General features: G+C 42.4%; 1 protein-coding gene across 2 annotated transcripts in view; it reads right to left on the bottom strand.

Moving 5' to 3' along the window:
* Positions 1 to 8,667, bottom strand: part of DLGAP5 (DLG associated protein 5) — a 41,964-nt gene extending 33,297 nt beyond the window's left edge. For both annotated transcript variants that reach the window (XM_006096984.3, XM_014462819.2), the window contains exons 1-4: positions 8,549 to 8,667; positions 6,568 to 6,806; positions 1,321 to 1,514; positions 421 to 483 (exon numbers count right to left, since the gene is read on the bottom strand). In XM_006096984.3, the coding sequence (XP_006097046.1) occupies positions 421 to 483; positions 1,321 to 1,514; positions 6,568 to 6,805 (495 nt within the window). In that variant the 5' untranslated portion in view covers position 6,806; positions 8,549 to 8,667. The remainder of the gene's footprint in view (positions 1 to 420; positions 484 to 1,320; positions 1,515 to 6,567; positions 6,807 to 8,548) is intronic.
* Positions 8,668 to 12,502: the final 3,835 nt, after the last annotated feature.

Here is a 12,502-nt window from a genome sequence, read left to right as displayed (position 1 = left end):
AATAGAAGAACAGTAAACTACAAACAAAAAAAAGAGTGTGACTCGAAGACAAAGTTTGGTATAGATCTCATAAGGGATGTCTGGGCAAAGACTACTTTTTTAAAAAATTTTTATTGATTTCAGAGAGGAAGGGTGAGGGAGTGAGAGATAGAAACATCAATGATGACAGAGAATCATTGATTGGCTGCCTCCTGCACACCCCACACTGGATGGGCGAAGACTATTTTAAGAAAATATTTCCTTAGCATTTAGTAAAAACTGCTCAATGTCACCATACTAATAACAGTGATTCTGGTACTATTAACTCTAGTAAAATAATCACTATACTTGAAGCTGGCAAATTAAAAATAAATTTACTTATTCTGAGAAAAGAAAGTAGAATTTGTCATTTTAATAACAATTATCTATTATCAACTATACCTTAGTTTGCTCCATTTGGTCTTTGGTCTTTGACCTTGTCATCCGTACGAAAGATGAAACAGCCTTAAAACAATCAAAACAAGATAAAAAATTTTAAAATTACCTCCATGTCTCATTATGAAATAAAGTTCTCATTTTAAAGTTAAACTTTATCTGTAGTCATTTATGTCAAAAAGATACTTGCTAACATAAATTACTATTTTTTTTCTGGTTCTGACATGATTTAAATTATCTTAAGTTAATTGAACCTGCCACATTTTAATGTACAGGACAATGCTCCAATCAACTGAGCCACACTGGCCAGGGCTCTTCCTGCATTATTAATTTTTTAAAATATATATTTTTATTGATTTCAGAGAGGAAGGAGGAGGGAGACATAGAAACATTAATCATTGATTGGCTACCTCCTGCACACCCTCTCGTGGTGATCAAGCCCAAAACCTGGGCATGTGCCCTGACTGGAAATCAAATTGTGACCTCTTGATTCATAGGTAGATGCTCAACCACGGGGCCACACCTGCCGGGCCTGCATTATTAATTAGATAATGGTACAACCTCATTTAAAAGCCTCCCTGACTCTCCATATCTCACAGGATAAATGCCAAGTCCTCTGGCATAGCATTCACTGTCTAGCCTGGGTCTACTTGCTTTCCTTGTTTTATCCTATTGCAATCTACCTACAGTTACAACGAGAGACCTGATTTTCATCTTTTGAGCTACTATTGTCAATCCCACCTCCTAGTAATTAGTTAAGTGAATAAAGGGACTAAGGGGAATGGGTAATTTTAGTCATTTAATCTCTTAAAATAATTGTTTCTCAGCCTTTTGGCTAAAATCGAGTATAATCTCTTAAAGAAAAAGGAACTATTCCTCTATATCTACTTAGGATACTAAATTTACCTTTATTGGCTCAGCTTTCGTTGTATTCCGGTTTGAAAAAAGAAATGAAGGCACATCAGGTCTATAAAGACCCACTTTAAACACTCCTCGTTTTGCTTTCTCTCTTTGCTCTTTCAATTTTTGAAGTTGCTTTTCTTCTTTGTATTTCTGGAGCATTTGTTTCCGTTGCTCATGTAGAAGAGTTTTCACTGACTCTAAGCAGGAATAACAAACAACCAAACACAGCATATAAAAAATTTCAGATCAAGAGTTATGCAAATGTCAAAAAAATCATTTTGTCTAACTTCAACAGCAACTAAGAAATGCTTTAAGAAACTTCTTAACTCCTTAGCACTCTAATCATGTCAATCCCTATTCTTTTAAAATTTCTATTTCTTTTGCTTTTAATTGTTCAAATATTTATTAACTGCTTGCTATGTACCAGACATGTATTACTACCCCTTTCACTTAATTAAATTCTATGACAGTCAGCGTCTAAGCTGACCTCCCGTGATTCTAACCACCTGGTGAAGTCATGCCCCTGTGTTGTCGTCCCCTCCATCAATGAATAGGGCTTTAACAAAAAGAGTACTATGGAAAAGGAGTATGACTTCCAAGACTAGATCATGAAAGACATTCCAGCTTTTGCCTTGCTCTCTCTTGGATCATTTGCTTTGGGGGAAAGCCAGTGGCTATGTGGAGCCAGAAAGAGAATTAGGCAGCCCTATGGAGATGTCTACCTGACAAAAAACTAAGGCTGCCTACCAAAAGCTAGCATCAACTTGCAAGTCTGTGAGTTATCTTAGAAGCAGATCCTCCAGTGTTAGTCAAGCCTTCAGATGCACTACTGGATGACATCTTGACTGCAACCTCCAGAACTACCATACCCGACTGAGCTGCCCCTAAATTCCTGACCCACAAAAATTGTGTGAAATAATAATGTTCTTTGTTGTTTTTAAGCCACTAAGTTTTGGGGTAACTAAAAGAATGTTTTCTTTTAAAAAAAATATTTTTATTGATTTCAGAGAGGAAAGGAGAGGGAGAGAGAGATAGAAACATCAATGATGACAGAGAATCATTGATCGGCTACCTCCTGCACTACCTCCCTGGGGATCAAGCCCACAACCCTGGCATGTGCCCTTGAACAGAATCAAACCCAGGAACCTTCAGTCTGCAGGCCGATGCTCAATCCACTGAGCAAAACCAGCTAGGGCTATAATTTTTTCCTTTGATATTAAAACTACTTGTCAGTTTCTCTAGCTCCCACTTATTATTCTTTTTTCTTTACTTTATTGATTAAGGTATTACATATGTGTCCTTATCCCCCCACTCTTGCCCTCATGCCTCTAGTGTCTGTGTCCATTGGTTAGGCTTATATGCATGCATACAAGTCCTTTGGTTGATCTCTCTCCCTAACCCCCACTCTCCCCTACCTTCCCTCTGAGGTTTGATGGTCTGATCAATGCTTCTCTGTCTCTGGACCTGTTTTTGTTCATCAGTTTATGTTGTTCATTATATTCCACAAACGAGTGAGATCATGTGATATTTATCTTTTTCTGACTGACTTATTTCGCTTAGCATAATGCTCTCCAGTTCCATCCATGCTGTTGCAAATGGTAAGAATTCCTTCTTTTTCACAGCAGCGTAGTATTCCATTGTGTAGATGTACCACCGTTTTTTAATCCACTCATCTGCTGATGGGCATTTAGGCTGTTTCCAAATCTTAGCTATGGTAAATTGTGCTCCTGTGAGCAGAGGGGTGCATATATCCTTTCTTATTGGTGTTTCTAGTTTCTTGGGATATATTCCTAGAAGTGGGATCACTGGGTCAAACGAGACTACCATTTTTAGTGTCTTGAGGAAACTCCATACTGTTCTCCACAGTGGCTGCACCAGTCTGCATTCCCACCAGCAGTGCATAAGGGTTCCTTTTTCTCCAAATCCTTGCCAACAATTGTCTTTTGTTGATTTACTGATGATAGCCATTCTGACAGGTATGAGATGGTACCTCATTGTTGTTTTGATTTGCATCTCTTGGATGATTAGTGACTTTGAGCATGTTTTCATATGTCTCTTGGCCTTCCTTATATCCTCTTTCGAAAAGTATCTATTTAGGTCCATTGCCCATTTTTTGACTGGGTTATTTATCTTCCTTTTGTTAAGTTGTATGAGTTATCCCACTTATTATTCTTAACTTAAGGTATTCTCATGTTTATTTAAACTGGTTTGAAAAATATGTATGGCTACTATGTGCCAGACATTTTTAGGCAGTAAGGATAAGTAAGAGAATTTCTGCCCTTGAAGGGCTCACACAGTATTGTAGGGAGATGAACACAGTTTCAATTTGGCTTAGCACAGATCAAATAGTAGGAGAATACACACTCGACAGAGACTTGGTACAAACCTGTCTGGGGAGATCAGGAAAGGTTTCTCAGAAGACAGATAATCTGAGAAGGGTTCTGAAGAATGAGTATATGTTTGCCACTGGCTAAAGGTTAAAAAAATTCCAGGAAGATACCTGCACAACTCAGTAAATTTATTTTTTCAAAAGCATATATTTAAATGGGTGAATTTTATGCTGGAAATTAGACCTCAATAAAGTTGCTTTAAAAAGATAATCCAGGCAGAGAATAGAATGTACAAAAGATGATGAAGTGGTAAATCAACAAAAAAAACCCTATATCCTCAACCCTATATCCTTGTTCCCTTCATCTTTTGATCTCAGTAAAACTGGCTTTCCCTTGAAGAACCTGCTTCCCTAGCTGTCCTCCACAGTGTTTGACTGTTTTTTTTCTCCCACACTAGTAATATCATTGGGCCTAAAGAGGGAGGTGTCTCATCACTGCTCCCCACTATTTCTTCCCTAAAAGATCCCAGCTTCACATTTCATGTCATCAGATCATACTATCAAGTACCACAATTAGTCATCTATAGACCCACAGGTTTCACCCTTGTTCCTCAAAAGTGTTAAGTCCTAGTTCACTGTCACTGCCTCCATCACTATTCTTGTACAAATCTTGATGACCCCTCCAATACTCTGGCCTCTCAATTCTTAGGCTTCCTTTCCTCCAAGGATCTTGCTTCTACTATACCTCAGCTACCCATTCCCATGGTCACATCCATACCAGTATTTCACTGGAATGTAGCTCCTAGTGCCTGCTATATAAACACAACTAAATAGAAGTCCAGCGACTCCTTCTGGTTAAATGCAAAAGTTACTTCCCAGTTCTCTTTCTTCTCTACAGCATCCCTTGCCTTCTAAGACACTCTATTATTATCATTTGTTGAGATCATTTCTTTTTTTATCAGTTGGTTTTTTTCCTTCCTGATGACACTTTTAGGCAAACTGCATGGAAGAATTCCTTGTCCTTCTAAGAAATGTTTTCATTGGCAAAGTATCTCATTTCATCGATTCTCCAATCAGTTCTATTTTATGTCCCTTTTCAATTTATCTTGTCAACACTTATCTTACCCAAGCTCCAGAAATAAGAACTTTAGAGTTCTTATAAGGCAATATAGAAAATAAAGTGTTATAATATTCCATAGGTGAATGGCTCCAACCTAGCTAAAATAGCTTTAGCCTAGCCTTTACCTTAAATAGACAGAAAACATCAAGTTATTCAAAATCTACACTAATAAAAGAGAAACATGGTAATTAGCGTATGACCGCTACCCTTCCCATTGGCTAATCAGCATATCCTTATGCAAATTAACTGTCAGCCAAGATGGCGGCCGGCAGCCATGCACTGAAGCAAACAGGGAGGCTTGCTTGCTCCAGTGACTGGCAGACTCCAACGTTCCCCACCTGCCACTGCCGGCCTCTGACCTGGCAGTTTGAAACATTGTAACAAATATAGAAGCTAAACAAAACCCCAGAAATCAGCTTTCAGCCGCCAGGATCTCAGAGCTGGAGTTATACATTGTTTCGATTATAGAACGCAAACAAACCAGATACCAGCTTTCAGCAGCGGAAGCCTCAGAGCTAGAGCCAGAGCTAAAGCTGGCCCAGAATAAAGAAAAAAAGAAAAAAAGGAGCGGTTGGGAGCTTCAATCGCCAACCTGAAAGCAGCCCTCAGCCCCTCACCCAGACTGGCCAGGCACCCCAGTGGGGACCCCCACCGTGAAGGGTGTGTGACCAGCTGCAAACAGCCATCATCCCCTCATCCAGGCTGGCCAGGCACCCCAGTGGGGACCCCCACCCTGATCCAGGACACCCTTCAGGGCAAACCAGCCGGCCCCCAGGCCTCTATCCTATATAGTAAAAGGGTAATATGCCTCCCAGCACCGGGATCAGCGGAGCCGCGAGGCCTCCTGGCACTGGATCAGCGTAACAGGGGGCAGCGCCCAAACCCCCTGATCGCCCTGCGACTCTGTGTGTGACAGGGTGCGGCGTCCCAACCCCCTGATCAGCCCTGCTGTGTGTGTGACAGGGTGCGGCGCCCCAACCCCCCCCCGCCCCAACCACAGGCCCTGTGTGTGACAGGGTAGAGCCATAACCTCCCCATTGGCCCTGCCCTGAGTGTGACAGTAGCAGCGCCCCAACCCCGATCCGCCCTGCTCTGTGGGTGATAGAGGGCATCCCCCCAAGACCCCTCCAATGGGCCCTGCTCTGTGTGTGATGGCGTAGAGCCATAACCTTCCCATTGGCCCTGCCCTGAGTGTAACAGTGGCGGCGCCCCAACCCCCTGATCCGCCCTGCTCTGTGTGTGACAGGGGGTGGTGCCCTAACTCCCCTATCGGCCCTACTCTGTGAGTGACAGGGGGAGCTCCTCAACCCCCTGATTGGCCCTGCTCTGTGCGTGACAGGGGGTGGTGCCGCAACCTCCCCATCAACCCTGCCTTGAGTGTGACAGGGGGCGGTGCCCCAACCCCCCAATCAGCCCTACCCTGAGCATGACTGAGGGTGGCATCACAACCTCCCAATCCGCCCTGCTCTGTGCATGACAGGGGGCAGCGTCCCAACTCCCCAATCAGCCCTGCTCTGAGCCCGACCAGGGGCTGCACATAGGGATTGGGCCTGCCCTCTGCCACCCAGGAGCAGGCCTAAGCCAGCAGGTCGTTATCTCCCGAGGGGTCCCAGACTGTGAGAGGGCATAGGCCGGGCTGAGGGACCCCCCCCCCCCCCAGTGCACAAATTTTTGTGCACCGGGCCTCTAGTGGTATTATAAAACTCCATTCTTCTGGTCAGGGATTTTTTTAACCTCAGTTATTAAATCAATTTCTCTTCACTCTTCAAAGCACTTAAAATTACAATAAACCTTTACTTACTTGTCTTGACATTGGCCTTTTCTGGAACAAGCTCTTGGGATGTCTCGTCTAATTCAAGAAGATATCTACCTTCTAAGGTTGGAATGTTGACATCTTTCAAGCCAAAGTGTCTATTTCGTTCATATTCCTTATGTCTGTGTTCTTTTTGAGACAGAGATTTCCTATGAGCAATTTTAGTTCTAATCATGTCAGTACTTAAATCCTTTCTGCGTCGACTGGCAAAATGTGATGAAGACATCCTGTCAGGGAAAAGATAGAGACAGACCAACTCACATGGTTTTTCATTTTATTACGTAAAAAATTAAGATTCCAGTTCATCTCCTGTCCCAACCTCAGAGCCTTCTGAAATAAAAATGTTCAAATACAAAATGGAATGTGACACTGAAGAGTGGGAAGGAGGTCATCAAAAGGTAAGACGGTTTGACCTATTCTGGGGTTCTAAATAGGACCTTGTTTGTCAGATAAAGTGAAGCTCAGGAAGCTACAGCCCATAATAATACAGGATAGTGTCTTAACCATCCCCTAGTGATGAATGCAGGCAACCTGCTATATTTTTCTCAAGCCAAAAACCAAACCAAAACAAACAAAAAAACATTATGAGATGCCTAGTAGACAAGTAAGGATGATAAATAGGCACTCAATATATGAGATTAAGAAAAAGAAGGGTTTTCAGAAGAATTACCAGGGTGCCATAGAAGGATAATCAAATCAGTCTGCCCTTGGGGGGGGGGGGCAGAATAAAATTATTTTCGGCCATGTGAGACATTATATAGTTTAGTTGGCATATGCCCGTTTCATAGAAAGATCCTTGGAGAATGTATTCAAGCAATACAAGGGAGAAGAACAAGAAAGAGGATGCCATGGGTTCCAAGAAACCATGGATCGAACTGACAAAAAGAATATAGGAAAGTGGAAAGTCTAAGGGAGTTATCTGCGCGTCTGGTATAGCGAACAACCAAGACAAACTGGAGAAAAAGGACTGGTTTTCGAGAGAAAATTATTGCCAGCTTAAAGGAAAAAGGGGGTGGGGAAAAGAGGGAGGGTCTGCAATCAGGAAATTTAAAAAGTTATAAGCACACTATGTTCTTCAACAATAATAACTAAGAAGTCCATTAGAAAACTCCAAATAAAATAAAAATCCGCACAAGAAATGCAACAAATTCAAATGTTACATGATTTTTAAGCAATCAACAAGAGTATAAAAAATGAGAATTCTTCTAACCTGGAAGCTAATTACATTCTCCTTTAGGAGGGGGGGGGGCGGGGGGTGAGTAACAAAGGGCTGTGCTTTTCATCAAGAACTCTCCCCTATATGATGTGCCACCTCCCACAAGCATTAATTTGCTAAATATTAATAAAACTTATACATTAGTTATTTTGAAATACAACGTAGCACTATACACACACACACACACAGAGAGAGAATTAGTACTAATGGCATATTTAATTATCTCCTAAAACCCTAATGGGTAGTTAGATATTCTCGCCATTATACAAATGAGGTAAATTAACTGCCCGCGTGAGCACAGCTAAAAAGTGCTGCAGCTGGGATCCCAAGCCGGGCAGTCCGGCTCTTCACAAACATGTAAATCCTCTTCCCTGGCTGCCTGGAGCTCCTTCCAGCTCAGAGTCTGCAATGCCTTATTCTGGCTGGCCTACACGTTCTCGAGCCGGGTGTTTACAGTCGCCCCAGGATGGAGAGGAGCTGCTGAAATTTGCTGTCAGAGCCAAGGATGCTAAGTATCCACCCGCTCCACAGGCCGATTACGCCCCGGTGGGGAAACGCTGACAGCGACCTAGATCGAGGCGACAAATATTTAATCCGGAGGACTGTGTTTTCAGCTTCGGGAAGCACAGGGAACGTGGTCCCAGCGGACCCTCCCCCGAACGCGGCGCGTCCAGCTCGCAGCTGCAGGTCCTCAGATCCTTCTAGAAGGAAGCAGGCCAGCGCTCTCCCTCCAGCACCCCAGCACCCACCTACCTGAGGCAGGTCTAGCGTGAAACCTCAAGCAAAGAGCAAAGAACTCTCTCGGTCTGGAAACCAACGCCGCCCCTAAAGCAGGAACGTCTACTCCACGGGCCCCCGCTAAATTCAAACTTCCCACACCCAGCCTCTGATTGGAGGGATTTTAACCAACACTTCCGGGAAGCATGCCCGCCTCTTCCCTTCGAAGAAGCTTGCGATTGGTCTGCTCCTTGCGATATTTGAATTGATTGAAAGGCGAACGGACTGTTCAGATGGGTGTGAGCGGGCCGATGGGCGGGTCCGCGGCGCGCTGTTGTTGACAGGTCCGCCACGCGCTGCGGACTCGGGGCGGGGCAGTGGGGAAGGGAGCGGGAACCTGGGCTGGTGCGGCCGGGTCTGAATCCGCCCCGACCTCCCAGGGGCCCGCGGGTAGCCCAGAAAAGACGCAGGAGCTCTGACGGAGAGGGCACTCAGAAAGTTTGCAGGGATTTTTAATGTCCTTATTTGGTTGCATAAGTCCAGCAGAGCTTATTGTACTGTTTCTTTTTCTTTTTTTTTAATCTTTATTGTTGAAAGTATTACATAGGTCTTCCATCCCCCTCCACCCCCCCGCCATTAACCTCTTCCAGTCCCGCCTGTGCTCCCCCCCTTTCTCCCAGTCCGTCACCACCCCATTGTCTGTGTCCACGGGTTATGCATATACTGTATGCATATAAGTTCATTGGTTGATCTCTTCCCACCCCCTCCCCTGCCTTCCCTCTGAGGTTCAACAGTCTGTTTTAAAAAGGGCTTCCCATACCAAATTTCTCCTTACATGGGTAAGTGTTACTTTTTAACGCCGCCAGTCTTTTTTTACCCCCATTTTTTTTTATTGAGGTAAAATTTAAATAGCGGAAAAGCATAGTTTTTTAATATACGATTTGATCAGTTTTGCTCAATGTAAACAGCTCTCTGACTGCCACCCAATCAGGATATAGAGCAATTCCATCACCCAACAGTTCCCTTACACCCCTTTCCAATATGCTGTAAGCAACCATTCCTCTGATTCCTATCGTCTCAAAAATAAAGGTGGTAGGTACTCATTAGTGTCTGTCTTTTTTCTCACAGCATATTGTTTTTAAGACTCATCCCTACTGTTGCATGAAGCAACAGTTAATTGATGAAAAGTATTCTATTGAATACTTTATCCGTTCACCTGATGATGGACATTTGGATTATTCCAGCTTTTAGCTGTTATGAATCAAGTTGCTGTAAATATTCTTGTGGGCATGTTTTATTTATCTTGGGGAAATAGAGATGTGGAATTTCTGGGTCATTCTGGATATGCTTAACTTTATATAAGAAATTGCCAAGCAGTTTTCCAAAGTGGTTGTAACAGTAAACCCCTCTAGTAGGTGTGAAATGGTATCTGGGTGGTTTTTTTTTTTTTTGTTTTAAATATGTTTTATTGATTTTGTTTAGAGGAAGAGGGAGGGGGTAGAGGGGAGGGGGGAGAAGGGAGGCCTGGCAGCAATGACCCCAAATAGATGTGATTTTAAATTGCCACTTTATATGGGGCAAGTTTTCTGCACTTCTCTGAATATCCTTTTCCTTATCTATCTCTTAGGAATGTTGGGAGGATTAAATGGAATGATCAGTTCCAGTTCTGCTGCCCACCAAGATGCTGAAAAGTATCAACTTCAGAGGAGCTTCAGAGGGAGAAAATGCCAAGTTATTGTAACATTCAAGAATGTGAGCAGTCTTTTGTTGGTTTTGCCCTGCAGTTGTTAACTGATTAACCTCTCTTGTCTCTTCTTTTCATTCTTTGGCCTATCCTATATAATAAAGAGCTAATATGCTAATTAGACCAGATGGCTGAACAACCTTCCGGAATGACCAGAGGGTGGGGCCGAGGGGCCATGAGGCAGTCAGGGCCGAGCCCCTTGTACGAATTTTGTGCATCGGGACCCTACTTGTATTTTAATTTAGGATATCTCAGAATTTTTTCCTGTCACTTTTTTACTGTGGCTATTAGGAAATTTTAAGTTACATGTGTAATTCACATTATACTTCTATTAGAAAATGCTGTCATAGTTTATAAGAAATGTTGCTGTTTGAAATATCAGGGAAAAGGGACCATCTCACCCCTACTCAAAAGATCTGAGCACACGGAAGCACCCTCAGTTGCCAACCCAGAACTTCAGATAAGAGTTATAAGGGTCAAAAAATAACTTTCCTCCCACTTTTCAAAGTTCTTTTGGCAGTGCTGATAATTAAATCAACATGAGACAGATTAACAGGAGAAAATGTCAAAAACTTATTACGGATACACATTCAGGAATGCCATTAGGATATGAGACCCAAAGTCTGACCATTTTGCTCAGTGGTTGAGCATTGGCCCATGAACCAGGAGGTCACAGTTTGATTCCTGGTCATGGCACATAACCTGGTTGTGGGCTTCATCCCCAGTAGGGGGCGTGTAGGAGGCAGCCAATCAATGATTCTCTTTCAGAATTGATATTTCTCTCGCTCCTTCTCCCTTCCTCTCTTTGAAATCAATAAAAAACATATATGTGAATATGAGACTTGAGGATGCATTGGGTCATTGAAGTTTAAAATCATTCTGGATTAAGAAGGGGTCTGGAATTTCAAAGGGAAAGTAGGCAATTCACAGATAGAAAGAGCAAATGTAATATACAAATTCTTGATGGATTACCAAAAAGGAACAAGTGGAATCATTGATCGATTCAAGAAAAGTTTATAATGTAAAGAGTGGAGAGCAGTTTTAGAGTCCAACCCACCTCGCTCTAGACCTGGAGCTGCTCAATTTCTGTTTTTAAATCGCCAACCATTTTAAATTGCCATTGACAGGGATAATATCAATACCTACTTCTTAAGGTTGTTGTGAGAATTAGAGAGCTTAGCATAGAAGCTGGCATATAGTGAGCACTTTAAAGATGGTGATTACCATTAGATGTCCACAAAAGGGGGAAAGTTAGGATGAAACCCAAATCCTGTGGGCATTCATCTGTTCTCTGGACTGGCCCTATTTCCAGCAAAGCAGGGAGTGGGGAGTGGGTGGCAAATTAATTATGTAATCAATCCATTTGCCTTTAACATTTAAAGCTGAAAAGAGGGTGAAAGGGCTCTAAATTCTCCATTGCAATTAAAGGATGAAGGAATCACATATCTTTTTCCCCATATTTTAAAGATGCTCTTACTTTATATGCCTAATAAACGTTTAATGCCCAGGGGACAGAATCCATCTAAACCAGGACATGGATTTGCAGGCTACCAAGATGAGTATTTAAAGTAGTAGGGAAAGAATGTGGGTTTGGGCCGCACAGACCTAAGTTTAAATCCCCAAATTGCCACTTTCTAAACCAGAGGTTAAAGACCATATATGGCCTCCTGCACATACCCCAACCGGACCGTGCCAGGGATCCAACCTGCAGCCCAGATACATGCCCCTGACCAGGAATCAAACCCTTTAGTGCATGAGCCAAGCTCTAACCACCGAACCACACCATCCAGGGCCAAGTGAGCTGTCTTGAAAGAGGATCCTTCAAGTCCTCTGTTGAGCCATTTTAGAGCAGAGAGCCTCCAGTTTGATAACAGTATCTTTCCCATGGATTTTAAGCTAAAGATAAATTATATAAAAGTATCTGGTAAATAATAATTTTCAATAAATGGTACTTTAAAATACTAACAACAACAATAATAATAACAAAATCCTTGAATCTACCAATAGAAACCAAGTGCATTTTTAATTAAAATATTGAGAAATAAAGGGCAAGAGGTATTACTATAAAAAATTAGTAATAATGACCAAATTTAACCTTAGTTGGTCACCACTATAAACTGGCAGAATCTTTCTAGCAAATAAACATAAGAGATGTTTCCCAATCAGTCTTTTTTTCTTTTTTCTTTTTTTCTCTGGCTGATTTTTTTTCTTTATTGATTAAGGTATTACATATGTGTCCTTACCCC

This window comes from Myotis lucifugus, unplaced genomic scaffold (assembly GCF_000147115.1).
Source record: "Myotis lucifugus unplaced genomic scaffold, Myoluc2.0 scaffold_191, whole genome shotgun sequence".
Taxonomy (NCBI): domain Eukaryota; kingdom Metazoa; phylum Chordata; class Mammalia; order Chiroptera; family Vespertilionidae; genus Myotis; species Myotis lucifugus.
Note: the sequence above shows the minus strand (reverse complement) of the source record. Positions and strands in the feature narration are given on the sequence as shown.